Source organism: Lingula anatina, chromosome 10, assembly GCF_051362555.1.
Source record: "Lingula anatina isolate TDL-2025a chromosome 10, LinAna3.0, whole genome shotgun sequence".
NCBI lineage: Eukaryota > Metazoa > Brachiopoda > Lingulata > Lingulida > Lingulidae > Lingula > Lingula anatina.
The window spans coordinates 9,709,999-9,725,294 of NC_141776.1; the positions used below are offsets into that span (position 1 = coordinate 9,709,999).

At 36.7% G+C, this 15,296-nt stretch overlaps 2 protein-coding genes across 4 annotated transcripts; one reads left to right on the top strand and one right to left on the bottom strand.

The window, feature by feature from the left end:
• Window positions 1-1,084: 1,084 nt before the first annotated feature.
• On the top strand, window positions 1,085-5,800 carry LOC106156876 (uncharacterized). Its single transcript, XM_086997604.1, has 3 exons — window positions 1,085-1,833; window positions 2,154-2,256; window positions 2,637-5,800. Exons 1-3 carry the CDS (start codon window positions 1,528-1,530, stop codon window positions 2,795-2,797), a joined length of 570 nt encoding a protein of 189 aa, XP_086853730.1. The 5' UTR covers window positions 1,085-1,527; the 3' UTR covers window positions 2,798-5,800.
• On the bottom strand, window positions 4,179-8,596 carry LOC106156844 (uncharacterized). Of its 3 annotated transcripts, none has more exons than XM_086997601.1 (6): window positions 8,134-8,596; window positions 5,916-6,255; window positions 5,628-5,798; window positions 5,313-5,505; window positions 4,540-5,080; window positions 4,179-4,447 (listed from the first exon to the last, which is right to left on the bottom strand). In XM_086997601.1, exons 2-6 carry the CDS (start codon window positions 6,238-6,240, stop codon window positions 4,217-4,219), a joined length of 1,461 nt encoding a protein of 486 aa, XP_086853727.1. In that variant the 5' UTR covers window positions 6,241-6,255; window positions 8,134-8,596; the 3' UTR covers window positions 4,179-4,216. The 3 variants fall into 3 exon arrangements, with proteins under 3 accessions (XP_086853727.1, XP_086853729.1, XP_086853728.1); XM_086997603.1 differs by having other exon boundaries at window positions 4,800-5,080; window positions 8,134-8,565; XM_086997602.1 differs by lacking the exon at window positions 8,134-8,596 and adding an exon at window positions 7,861-8,125.
• Window positions 8,597-15,296: the final 6,700 nt, after the last annotated feature.

Here is a 15,296-nt window from a genome sequence, read left to right on the forward strand (position 1 = left end):
TCGTCTGATAAGAATCGATCTCTGAAGTTTCAGCATTGCGAACGTAATATTGGGACGCGGTGAAGAAATATCGACCTTGCTGAGCAATAAATGTGAAATTCTTAAGAAAACTGATATTATCATTATTTCGTGACACAAACTAACCGATATACTACTTTGGACGATTGAACAGTTTTAATACGGAAAGATAGGATTAGATGAAATTTTCATCGGGGTGGGACACCGCATGTATCGTAAGTTAAGCTAATTTTGTGATCATTTTTCAGTGACTTCAAATAAATTTTTATTTAAATAACCATTTGCACATTCTGTTTATTATATCTTCTTGCAGTAAGTGTATTCCCTGCTTCAATAATTCATTCAAACCCTAAACAAACTGTTCCTAAATAGAGGTAGGGTCGAAATACCACAAAAAAAGACGCCATTTTGAGGGTAATTTCGATATATATTTTCTGCTTTTTCTCTTCTTTTGCTTTTATAACAATATCCTCCTTGCTCATGCAGCTTCTTTGATTTGTTATTGAAACATACACAACGATGTCATGAGAATTTGGTCGGCTATCTAAATTTAAATAACATTCTTGTTATGGTCCCCCCGCAGTGCACCACTAGCAAAGAATGACTGATATATATTCTATTGATGATTTATTATCTATTTTCAGTAGAAATGAATGTGTGTTTCCTGGATTATCATCACACTGAAGACAGTTGAATTCATCTCTTCACCATAGCGTTCTTCAACCACACAGTGTCAGCAAAGGTCAGTGCAACAACAATATTGCCCTACTGCTGATTCTATTCAATCCCTTTCTGACGATCGCCACTATATGTTGTAACTGAGAAATAATCAATTGTAAATGGGTCATTGAGATCCAAATCAGATTTTGATATGTTCAAGGTGACAAGGGTTAATGTTAACTGTTTGGAGTTGGGGGGCGAGGGTTTGCTTAGCAAAAATATTGATATAAACAAAATTTCATGTATAAATCTTGATGCCTTTGTATGGAACGCCATTCACGCAAAAAATACACCACGCAATTTAAGAGTGTATTTTTTTTCAAAAGTGTATTTTTTTCTAACAATGTAGTCGAATCATTTAATAATGTAGTCCCGTAATCTTATAAAATACACCACGCAATTTAAGAGTGTATTTTTTTTCAAAAGTGTATTTTTTTCTAACAATGTAGTCGGATCATTTAATAATGTAGTCCCGTAATCTTATAATGTAGTACCACTCGTCAAAAGTGTAACGTCGCGCCAAAAGTTTAATCCCGCAAGAATAGTAATGACATCATTAGACACCAGATGGCGCAGCGATCTGTTGTTGTATTATCTGTTGGCTATCTTGGAAAAGCGCCACCTATCGTGAGGTCCGCAACTCATTGCGGAGAATTCAGTATCCATGATCAGCAAATCTGAGAGCCACGTGCGGTTTGAGACAGACCTGGGCGGACAATTTACGGTTTTACGCTGAAGTTGTGGTTATATCGCAGTGGTTTTGGTTGTCTCGGGGAACCACGTGTCATCATGTCTACTGGTAGAAAAGAAACCTATGAAGAAATTGGTAGGCTTCTGGAAAGGGCAAATGAATTATGGCAGCAGCAGCGCCAGGAACATGACGAAGAGACTGAAACATCATCAGTAGTGACAACCATAGCAAGAACAATTAGTAATGAACGGATTGCAGAACACAGGCAGTTATTTTCAAGATCGAGGACAAGGAGCTCCAGCAACAACAGAATCGGACCCAACACAACAACAGCCATCACAGCAGGCACAGCCACAGCATCAAGAACATCATCACCACCACGTTCAGTAACAACAGTAGGCCAAGTAAGCATTATTATGAAGAAGTGAATCTGTCCATCTCTCATTCTCTGGGATTTTTGCCTATCTTTAGTGTGAGTTTAGCATTGTTTAGTAGCAGGCCTAGCTAGAAATGAAGCCTGAAAAAGCCAGTGAAGGCCTGCACTTACTTGTTGAGCAAACACCATATGTTTCCATCTACAAGCACAGCATGCTATGTTCCGTAGGTTAGAACTCATTGTTTTGAAAATTGATGCAGAATTCCAGAAATAAAGAAATAGGATTTTATTGTGTATACAGGCACCAAGAACTTGGGCTTACTTGTAATCATTTCTATATCTTTACAGGGCGAAGCATTTAACCCCTTGCCATTTAACCCCTCACTTAGACCACGGAATAGGAATAGAAGGCGCCGTTTCAGTCCATACACATTTGATCGCACTGAAACACGTGGGTATAAACTTATGAAAAGTTGGTTTGCTGTTACCCAAAAATGTCTACTGGAATCATTTTCTAGCCATTTTGGAGGATTGGAAAATTAAACACTTTGCTGAAATCCTGCAATTTCATTGAATCTGGGATTCATATGGGGTTCCTCCATAAAATGTAAAACTTTTTTCCCTACCTAACTTCCTTACCTACCCTAACTCAAATTGACAAGTCGGGTTAGTGTAAACAAACATTTTTTTAGTGTGGCCCAAGTAACAATTTCACCTGACATTCACTAGCAAATCCATGTTAAAAGTGATATTGATGATATAAATGTTTGAAATGTAAAGGTGTTAGCTGGTTTGGTAATATAATAATTTGTCATTTTATTCTGCTTGCAGAAAAAACTTTTGCTAAAACTATCGTTGTGATCCCCGAGAGAAATGTTAACACTGTACCGACAGGAGCTCAGCGAGCGCAGCTCATCAACCAGGGCTTATGGAAAGTAAAAGTTGCTGTACCTTCAGGTGGATCACTTCTAAGCAGATATGCAACAATGTAAACACAATTCATGGAAAACCGAATGGCGTATGGTCATGAAACTCACAGGAGTGATCAATCTTACTAATATACAGATCAAATTCAAAAATCAACTTGATCGGTTCAGTTTTGATGAAGTTATGCCTTGTTTTGAATGTAAGTGCTTTTTCCTCAGATTCATTTCATAGGCATGTTTACAGTGTCATTAGTTAAAGAATAAGATACGTAAAACCCTTTGTTTGACATTTTTGGCATCTTTACAATATTGTTAGTTGATTATATAAAAATGGTGTAAAACCTGTTGTGATCTATTGTATAAATAAGTGTCATTGCAGTCTGTCAGATTCAATCGATCACTATGTTTAGAGTTTCAGAATGGAGCAAATATAACATTTAACATTGTTCTATTGATATTTTCTCCATCTCAACAATTTTCTTAGTTGTTCATTTAAAAAGTATAGTAAATTTGTTTTTTTCTGTGTAAAAAGTGTTAAAAATGGAAGAAAACCCATTTGAATACAGTTCTCTCCTATTTAATTTACATTTTGGCATTTTCAAGGTGCAACTTTGAACCTCCATAGGCTAAAGACCTTTGCAAGTCACATTTTCTGAATATCCATGCTACTAATATTTTATTATTAAAAGTTGATGGTCATACTGTTAAGCATTATATAATATTGCATCAAAATAGAAGAAAACACAATTTTGGGTGTTGCTGCCATGATGACCATTATGGGAAATCCATGTTACTTATGATTGTCAAACATACAAAAAAGAAACCCAGCTAGGACTTGAATGCAGCACGAGTTGGTAAAGCAGTCTAATTGGCTTCTTTTTCTGGAAGTTAAACATTTTAGTGAAAAATTTATTTTTATTGTTTTGGCATATTCTTTGTGGGACTCGGATTTAACATGGGCATGAAGCAGAGTGGTAATCAAATTTTGTACATGCTATTTACAGTCAATAATAAAAAATTAGTGACAATCATTGTTATTTATTATTTAATGTTACATTAAAATTGACGGAAATCTTTTTTCACTGCTACTACAAACATTATTTAAAGAAAAATGTTATTATTTTTAACTTACAAGAATGATTTTTATAATTTGCATGCAGCTCAAATTGGAAAGGCAGCTTAATTGGGTTATTGTTTATTATTGCATTTATGCAACTTTGTGTGAAATTCATTTTTCTCATTCTGACATTTTCAAAGTGTGAACTCTCATTGGCCCCGAAGCCTTACGCTTGTTACACATTTTACTTCCATCGGAATTACCTCTTGAGCATAATTTGATGTTAAATTTGCAGTTAAGCATAATGTCCTTTTGCATCAGAATTGACAGCCTATTTTGTGCATTATTTTCTGCTTTTCTTAAATACCAATTTTTATTGGAAATTCTGAATTCTGATTTTAACATGTTTATTCAATCTTGTCTGAAAATCACTCAGTAGAAAGTATTTTATGTAGTTCTTCTCTTAGTAAAATATAGTAATTTGGATTCCACATATTATCTGTGTGACATTGTTCATAAACTTCCTCTCTTTTTGCTTCAAAGAGTCTTTCTTGTTCCTCATTTTCAAATGGTGGGGTTATGTTAGGGATAACCACCGCTTCATCTATTTCGGGATCCAGTGGACTGTTGGGGTCCTCACCAAACTCTTGAGGGACTGACTGTAATATAAATGACAAAATGTCAGTGTTAGATTTGATTACAAAATGGCTTACTAATATCTTGAAATACGGGTGCTAAGAATTACAGTTACCTGTTGGAAATATTCTGAAGCCACCATATTGTCGGCCTGTGCAACCCTGTGCATACCCATTATGAACAGTTGCAGTGGACTCTTATTTTGTGCAGTTCTTATCTTGTGCCGGTTCCACATTTCACTAAACTCTGTGAGCATGCTGTTCAGTTTTCCAAGGTAGACAATATGCAGGACATATATATCTGCATCACTGGAAGGATCTAGAACATTTATATCCTCAAGATGATGGAATAGTTGATAGAAAGAATTAAGCACACCTTCGAAGACATCTCGCCATAACCGCTCGATCCTTGAGTTGTGTACGCTTTTGCTGGTGATAAAACTCCTCCATCCAGTGCCTCTGTGTATTAACATGTAGGAGGCCACATCCCGATTCTCAACTCCAAGGTCGGCCCTGACCCGAGACAGCAGACCCCATTTACCAACAGCTTCTTCAAAGGCTTTAAGGACTGTTGATGAACGGTTATTGGGACTTGCTTTAAGGTAGACTATTAACCGACTATATCCATCAATTCCTGCGTGCACTACAAAGCACCATCTGTAAAAGATAAATATTGGCCAATTAAAATACAGTAAAAACGCCATCGGAAGGAATGTTTCCCAGAATGTGTATGTCGCTTAGGGGGGAAAACCATCACCCAGTAACAATCCTTCCAGGCAGTGACACCCTGTCTGGAATAAATTTCCCTTAAAAATATGACATCATGATTTTTTTAAATGATCCTCATTTTAAACTGAATTCTATCTTGTGAATTAACAAATAATCTCACCTTATTAACTTATGATTACCATCTATATGCCAGAGGGCCAGGGGCGATGGAACCGAGTACTGACGTCGTCGAATTGAAGATAACCTACGTAACTGACATCTGTTTGGATCTAGCTGCTGTATGATTATACGAACACGTCTCCTTTGGACAAATATATTTTGAGAGTTAAGATGACCTTCAATTGTTCTCTCACCTAAAATAGAAAAAGCTCAAACATCAGGACAGATTTACGTGTATAGCAGCACATTAACAAAGTTTTTAATGCTCTATTCTCTACCAAGAAATTCACCTTCTTGACTTATTTTAGATCCTCACCTGCATTTGGAAAAAGCGAAATGATCCGTGATATTTCTGATTGAAGCAGGTCATCTTGAATGTCTGTGTACTGGTTTCGGACTGACAAGTTGAATTGATTCATACGATATGATATTGTGCGAGGTGATACCTGATACAGTTTTGCAATATCTGGAACTGTAAATCTATTTCCTGAAAGAAAAAATAAAAAGGAAAAATATACTTATACTGGCATTGCTCAAATTCTGACTGGTGCATTTCTTATTGATTTTCAGACAAAATTGAATCAAGGACATTAGCAAGCCTCACCTAATAAAGATTCCAGTTGCTCCTTTCCTATTATGAATCTAGGACGACCCCTCATTCCAGTATTTTGCTCTTCGACAGCCTGAAAACTCTGGATGTTTTCATCAGATCCTGTTGAAATTTGTTGTCGAGCTAAAGAATATGCCTTGAGGCATATCTCGATGATATCCTCCGAGACAATTATGTGCCTCCTGTACTCATATATAAGGTCCCTACATAAACACTCCAACTGCCTGTCAATAGCTACAATATCTGTTCCAGAAGTAACCTGCTGCAGCAAATTTTCAAATCGTCGAGTTACTTCAGTATGGATTTCTCTTGATTCCATGGTGTTGCATCAGTCCTAAAAAAGAATGAAGAGTAAGAAAAATTGGAATTAAAAAGAACATCGAGGCTTGGAGAGATATGCACCACACTTTCAGGATTTCAGTGTGATTTAGGCCTACATGAATTAGATTACTGAATTTTCACAGTTACTGGTCAATCCCTGTCAGATATGTTATATGAATCTCACATAAAGCTATCTTCGTTTTTTGTCTCAATTCTTTCAGCTAGTCAAAGAAAGATGTTCTAATCTACTTTATTGGACAAAGTTGACCAGCAATACAGACTACAGGCATAATGCCCTTCCCCCTACTACCTAGGCCTATGGCCTACTACTTAATATGGCCTATGAGTATGACTGGTTTATAAAGCTAGGACTAGGTCCTGGCTAGGCCTAAAAATAAAAGTCAAAGACATGAAATAAGATATGTGTACATGGGTATATACTAGGGAGCACACATGATTTTTTCTAATTGAGCTACAGACTTGAAATTTGGTGCGACATATTTTAGTATGAAAAAAACGTTTACATTTTTTATCTATTTTATTTAGATCATAAGTTTGTTTTAGTGACACTATGTTTATCCTTTTTTTTTTCTGCGCCATTTTCGAAAATGAGTCAAAAGTTGCCCCCATCATTTTTCATCCCCTTAATATTTATCACAAACATTTTCCAAAGCAGAGTTATGTGCATGTGAACTAGGCAAAATGAACGATTTTTGGTGGGCAAAAGCTAGAAAATCTGTGTATTCATAAACAAGACTAACGTTTTTTATCTCCTTAATATTGTCACAGACTTTTGAAATTTGGCACAAAATAAGTATAGGAGTTGGGCATTAACACATAGTTTTAACACATAGCATTTTCCTAAGCAGAGTTATTATCACTTCTAACTGATATATGCACACGCTCTCTACTAACTTGAGTAAAGCGTACGCAGTAAAACTTGACCTCGCAGACTAGGTACAACAGGCGTGAAAGTGTGTGTCTAAGAGGGGGGGGGGGGGGGTGCATGGAAAAAAAATTACCAAAAAAATATTTGCCCCAATTTCCCCTGGTAAAAAAACCTTAGTCTTTGTTCTTCTTGATGCCCTTTGCCGCCTTTTAAAAAATATTCAGTTCAAAAGTTTGCCCTTAAAATTTTCACTTCTGACCTCTTGTAGATCACGTAAACAAAGTAAAATAGGAAGAAACAGCTGTTCTCTATCACGTGTCAAAGTTAGGCTGTTCCCGATGCAGTAGTTGAGACACGCCGTGCATTGTAAGAAGGGGTTGAAATCTGACACTCTAGGGACAGCTTTTATGGTGGTTCGCGTAATCGAACAATTAGCGCCACCTAGGGACGTCTGTGCTCCCTACATAAACTAAGAAAAGGTGAGTTTATTATTTTCTTGTTAATAATGTAGTGAAGTGTAGGCCTCTACTTGCCGGCTCCAGATAAGCCTAATTTATTTATTAGGCCCCCAGCTCAATATTAGTCTAATTATATGCCAGTTACCACAGGTAGCCAGCTATCAGTATGGCCAAATCATGTAAATGGAAGGCAAGCGAAAAGGCCATTTATTTTTTTTATAAATAAGATTAAGAAATTTGATTTTTATAATTTTTTTCAGGCCTGCCCTACAACAACAATAAGTCCTGTAGCTTCTGTTGTCACAGTTTACTGGCTAGACAGACTCCACACACAGCTAAATGCTTTTTTACCCTGAAACATATAAGTTTCCATATATCATGTTGTATACTATATAATGAGACAAATTTGTCAGGCGGAAGCCGTATGTCACTATTGTAAAGTGGTTTGAATGACATGGACTGGTTCCCCGAGTCTAATGAAGAGTAAAACACTTAGGCGGCCGTAACACCAAAGTCCAAGGCGCCGTAGGTGAAAGCAGCTTACCTTACTCTGGACTGGGTTTTTTCCTGTACGAGCAATAACCACTACTTCAGCATCCCCCAATTCTTACTCTCAGCTGCTGGATACCAGCTACAAAGGTTGAGTATATTGAGTCCTAAGGAAATAGTGGCAGGTAAAACCGTAAATTGTCCGCCCAGGTCTGTCTCAAACCGCACGTGGCTCTCAGATTTGCTGATCATGGATACTGAATTCTCCGCATTGAGTTGCGGACCTCACGATAGGTGGCGCTTTTCCAAGATAGCCAACAGATAATACAACAACAGATCGCTGCGCCATCTGGTGTCTAATGATGTCATTACTATTCTTGCGGGATTAAACTTTTGGCGCGACGTTACACTTTTGACGAGTGGTACTACATTATAAGATTACGGGACTACATTATTAAATGATCCAACTACATTGTTAGAAAAAAATACACTTTTGAAAAAAAATACACTCTTAAATTGCGTGGTGTATTTTATAAGATTACGGGACTACATTATTAAATGATCCGACTACATTGTTAGAAAAAAATACACTTTTGAAAAAAAAATACACTCTTAAATTGCGTGGTGTATTTTTTGCGTGAATGGCGTTCCATACCTTTGCATTGTCTGTTGAGACATTGAATGTGTCTATATGTATTCTGATCACTGTCTATGTCTTTATTGTCACTGTATGTGTTTATTGTACCACCAACGTTGGCGCTGGCGGTACACATGGTTTTAGTCCCGTCCGGTCCGTTCTGCCGGCTCCGCCGCCATGTTACCGTTACTGCTTCTCCTCCTAGACGGTAAGGGCCACGTAAAATTTGGGCTTTGTCGGTATTGGGGTCTAGGTGTGGCACTCATTGCAATGCACCCTTGTCCAAAAATGGCAAAATTAAATGCTAATTATCTACCCTACGGAAGGAATTATGGGAAAAATTTCTACAGACGGCTTTCCAAAAGTCATATGTGTAGATTTCAAATATGCCCTTGGATTTGACCTTTGACCTTTATTTCAAGGTCAAACGGGCCAAAATTTTTTAAAAAATGAATTTTTTTACGAAAAAAAATTATTTGCGCTGTTATTCAGACACCACACAGACATAACCAATAATATTATTGGAAAGTGTTACCCTTTGGGTACCTACTTCTCATTGATTACTATTCAAAGTACATTGATGTTGTAGAACTGAATGCCGCAACTACAACTGCTACAATCAATGCTATGAAATATGTGTTTAGTTGTCATGGCATACCTCTTAAAATCAGATCAGACAATGGACCACAGTTTAGTTCATATGAATTCAAACAATTTTGCAAAGTGTATGATATTGAACATATGACCTCCAGTCCTCAGTACCCAGGTTCAAATGGGGAAGCTGAGAGAGCTATTCAAATTGTGAAGAAAATGTGGAAAAAAATGTGATGACAAGTATCTTGCTCTACTCAACTGCAGAACTACACCTTTGGAAGGCATAAACTTGTCCCCTTCGCAGTTGTTAATGGGACGCAGACCTAGAAACACACTGCCTGCAGCTCGAAATCTGTTAAAACCACAGGCATATAACCAACGAGAGGTGAAACGTCATTTTAGCCAGGAGAAACTAAAGCAGAAATATTATTATGATCAAAGGAAAGGTGCTAAAGAACTGAAAGCTTTCAACCCTGGAGAACATGTGAGAATGCAGCCTCATCCAGGTTCAAAAACATGGGCACCAGCCATTGTTGTTAAACGTCATACACATCCAAGATCATACATAGTGGAAGGAAATGACCGTGTATACAGACGTAATCGTCAGCATTTAAGATCATCAACAGAAAAAGCACATCACTATAACCCCAATTTTGTTGACTTGGAGCCATGTGATGAGCCATTACATTCACCTATCAAGGATCAGCATGTAGTACCTGAGGAGACAGTAACACCAACCCGAGATATTGTCAAGGATCAGTGTAAAACACCAACAAAAACAATGACATCAGCGATTAATACCCCAAGGATTGTAACAAGATCTGGTCGTGTGGTGAAACCGCCAGACAGATTAAATTTATAACTTGTTTTTTGTGAACGATTCAGTATTAATTTAATACTACATGTGGATTTTCATGTGGACTTGCTTTAAAGCAGTTTTAAGTTATAATGCAAAGACTCAGCCAAAGACTTTTCTTTAATTTTCTTTTCTTTCATTTAAATGGACTGTTAAAGACATTCTCTGAGGAACATGAAATGATTTTAAGTTAAAGTAAAAAAAAATTATTTACAAAAGGACTAGAAGATCAGAGACTCTGAATGCTCTTCTCACATTGAACATTGAAAGACTTTAAGTTAAAGTGAACACTCACAAAGAACTGTGAACACCAAAAACTGAATTTATTTTAATTTACATGCTTTTATTTACTTTATTAATCTTAGTTGATTATAAAGAGGGAGATGTAACATTTTATTTGTCTTAAGCGACCACCTCTTATTTTACAATGTTGTAAGCGACTTGAATAATACACGTGTGTTCCAGCATGGCGGCTTACAGAGTTAGCACGTTTATGTTACACACGGGAGTAGCGGCCATAAGATACCGAAACTGAAAACTGTCTCTAATTCGGGAACCGTTAATGCTAGAGACCCATTCTTTTTTGCATTTTGTAGAGCATGTAAAGCCCAATACTAAAGGTGGTCTCCGTTTTTTTTGTATTCCATACGGTTTTCAATTTACGCTGTATCAAAATGTACATATTGGTGGTGAAAGCAAAATTTGCAGTACGGTAATGGATAATAAATTTTGAACTCCGGAAAAATAAAACAAAAGGCTTGGCGAGGCAGACAACTTGTGGTCAAAAATGACATTATTTCATCAAATTTGAACATCTGGAACTTCAGAGCACCTCCTATTTCAAGAATTTTGATCAAAATGACCTTTTCTTCATTTTAATTAATTTTTTTCTGTAGGAAATTTATGGCACATTATTGTAACTCCAAAATTATAACATTTAGTCCCTTATATCTCCAAAACTGGCAGAGATAGGTCAATAGTTACTATTGAAGTAGAATAGGAAGTCATATACTGGCAATCTTAATGTGACCTTGAAATTGACCTTTGACCTACTTTTCATCATGAATTGAACTTTGCAAATTTTGGTTCCCTTTTATCTCCAAAACTGGCAGAGATAGGTCCATGGTTACTATTGAACTTGAATAGGAAGTCATATACTGGCAATCTAAATGTGACCTTGAAATTGACCTTTGACCTACTTTACACCATTTACTGAACTTTGCAACTTTTTAATGCTTTTATTTTCAAAACTGGCAGAGATACGCCCATAGTTACTCTTGAATTTGAATAGAAAGTCACTGAAGGCAATTTACGGTGACCTTAAAATTGACCTTTAACCATGAACTGAACTTTGCAAATTTTGCCTCCCTTTTATCTCCAAAACTGGCAGAGATAGGTCCATGGTTACTATTAAACTTGAATAGGCAGTCATATACTAGCAATCTAAATGTGACCTTGAAATTGACCTTTGACCTACTTTTCATCATAAATTGAAGTTAACAAATTTTGGTGCCCGTTTATCTACTAAACTGGCAGAGATAGGTCCATAGTAACGAGTGAACTTGAATAGGAAGTCATATACTGACAATATAAATGTGTCCTTGTAATTGACCTTTGACCTACTTTTCATCATGAATTGAACTTTGCAAAATTTGGTTCCCTTTTATCTCCAAAACTGGCAAAGATAGGTCCATAGTTACTAATGAACTTGAATATGAAGTCATTAGAGGCAATTTACTGTGACCTTTAAATTGACCTTTGACCTACCTTACTATGAACTGAAGTTTGATTGTACCATTTTTAGTTATATATATATTTTTGCATATTTTGAGAATTCTTGTTGATTGCATTTTTACAGCTTGTCAGGCACAAGACTGGTGTCCCTTTTTTATGTGTGTGGGGGTATACAGTTTTGTGCAGAGAAGATGACATTACGGATACGGATAATCTTACGTATCGCACATTTAACATAATTACAGGGTAAACACAATAGGCCACAATGCTTTGCGTAAGTCAGGAAGTCGGGAAGTAAGTCGAGTTGGCCTCGTTTGAGGTGATGAGTGACAGCCTTAATTGCCACCTCTCCCTCTACTGATGCTGCTGAGCGACAGCGTTAATTATCATCTCCCAAGTCCCAGCCGCTTATCTGATTATCTGCCCGACTGCACACAATCATTGTGCATCTAAATGGGGCACGCTTTCATTGTATTCGTCCTTTAGGTAGTATTTTAGATAGTATTTTCTTTCTTAACGATGTCTTGGTTCTCAAGGCTCAGTTACAATATAAAATGTTTCTCCTAAAATTGTTTCAATAGATGTTTTTGCTGCGTGTTGTTGATTCTGAATGTTAAAAATAAAGGATCCATAATCCTAATAAAGCCAAGGTCCCAACTACGTTTTGGACGCACGGTTTTCAGGTTACTAGCGTCCGGCTAGGACGTAGCAAGATCGCACGTAGCGGCTGTTGATCATGTGAAAAAGTTTCTACGTGGTGTTTGCGTCCTCCAAAAGTCGCACGATGGACGTGCTCCTCACGCACGAACTCCCACGTTTTCCCCATTTTTTTGGCCGTAGACCACACGTAGCAGCCCGTTTGTTCGGTTGGGACCTAGGCTTAAGACGGCGTATTTTACGTTTTTCCTTGAGTCATCAATTTCATCTCAAATTATTACATTGAAATGCTCACACTATTATAAATTTTGAACATATAATTGATTGCAGTTTAACCTGGCTTTGCCCTAACCTTTTAACATCATTTTCGGTCACGAAGAACAACAGGGGTCGGGTATTCTATCCAAACACGTTTTTCTTTTTTTTTTTTACTTTTAATAATGAAGCGGTGCGGAGTATTCAATTGGAGATTAAGACGACGACGATAATATCCATTGACTCGTGCATCAAATTAAATGCTTGTAGAAATGGTTTTTAAAAGGATTTTCTAAGAACATGGAGTCGGCTAAAAATGGATGATCGGAGCTTAAGCAAGCATTTAAGGAAGATAATCAACGGTCATGGTAATTGCGTGTAATCCACGTGCCCGAGTCCCTTTAGATCTTATCGGACGCTCCAAAGAATTGCGGAGATGGAGAAATGAGTGGATGATCTTATCGAAAATCTCAGTCTACCTGTGCTTTGGAGTTATTAATCTAACTTACGTGGCAGGTAAACTCTGATTAAACATGTAACCAAAATCTTTTGTTCGACTTAAAATGCCAAAGTCAAAGAAGTGCCACGTCTTACTTGTAATTTTGTCATCTTATGTGACATTTTGGCTTTACGGCTTATTTTGATTGTGGTGAAATTTTTTATCATTTTTTACCGCAATTCATTTGTCAGAAGTAACCTTCATCGATAACTACATCTACTTGCTGACCTAGCCAATCTGTGTTTATTGCACTTTTCTATTAGTGTCTGCCAGTATGGTTATATAATGTTTTCAAGGAATCTGACCGGCTACCATTACCAATAAATATGTTACAAAAATTGTTTTTTGAAATTTGTTTGGTTTGGTGCATGTATAGTCCGGTGGCTTAAGGAAAAAATCGTGACACGGCGGATAAAAGCACTAAATTTTGCATGTGGGTACCTTTTGACATACTAAATCAAATTAGAGCCGTAGCCCACGGAAAAAAATTACCGTTTGGCCAAAAAATCCAAAATGGCCGCCAATTTATGGAATTCTATAGAAATGTGTACTTATCTATGTTGATTTTTATCAAATAAATTATTTACTCAGAGTTTTCCACACCCTTATTACCCATTTTATTCATATATGTCAGATAGCAAACAAGTTCCCTTGGACTTTTTGAAAAAATCCAAGATGGCTGTCATATGCCATAGAAACAGCCATAGGAATACTAGTGCACAACTAATACCAGCTAGACAGATACGTTGTCCACTATCAAATTAAGTCTGCTTCTCAGATTTTTGTTGTCCACATAATATGTTTGTGGTGAGTAACTACAAAGTGTTCTTGGGCATTTCGGAAAATCCAATATGGCTGCCATGTGCCACAGGAATTCTAGTATACGGGGGATTCAACTAATGGCAACTGGAAAGATTAATTTTCCACTATCAAATTAAGTTTGTTTCTGGGTGTTTTCCACATCCTTTCCACCCACACAATATGTATGTGGTGAGTAACTAACATGTATTCCTGGGCATTTTGAGAAAATCCAAGATGGCCACCATATGTCATAGGAATACTTCTAGTGTTACAAAGGGTTGGAACTAATGCCAGCTAATTCACTATCAAATTCAGTTTATTTATTTTTTTAGTGTTTTACAGATAATTATTACATTGTGATACATATCTAGCAGGTAATAAATGTGCATATTTGATCATTTTGAGAAAATCCAAGATGGACGTCATTGGCCATAGGAATACTACTGGAATTACAACTGCATATCCATGGCTTTTCATCTACTACCAGGGTGAAATTGTGTTTGCTTATCCTGTTTTGCCCATCTTTATTAGTCCTATGATATATATCTGATGGGTAAATAGTGTACATTCTTGGATATTCTGAGAAAATCCAAGATATATCTACAATTTGACATAGGAATACAAATGGGTGGGTTTCAAATGCTGCTAGAGAGGCATATGGTTTATTATACAATTACATTACCATGGGTTTGTTTTAAAAATGATTTATGTTTTTCATTCCATTTATTATTACTCCTATGATGTAAACCTGGTCTGTAGCATGTGTGTATCTTTGGGTATTCTGGAAAAAATTCAAGATGTCTGCCTTTTGTCATTAGAATATTCGAACACATAATCAAATAATGCCAGAGATACAATGAGTACAATTTAAATGCAGTTATGAAAGACTCCGTGTGTGTAGAAAGTGTATGTATCCTTGAGTATTATTCGGAGAAAACCCAAGATAGCTGCCAGTGGTTATAGGAATATATCATTCAAATGCAAATAGGTGTCAATTAATGGAACAGTTCAGGCATTGATTCCAACATGAAATAAAGCCGTTTGATGTTCAAACATGTTGACATCCTTATTAACCTTACTCTATATAAATCTGGTGTGTAGCAAGTGTGCATCTTGCGCATTTGAGAAAATTCAAGATTGCTGATTCACAATAGGAATAGTACATTCAACTACTGCCAGAGAGAC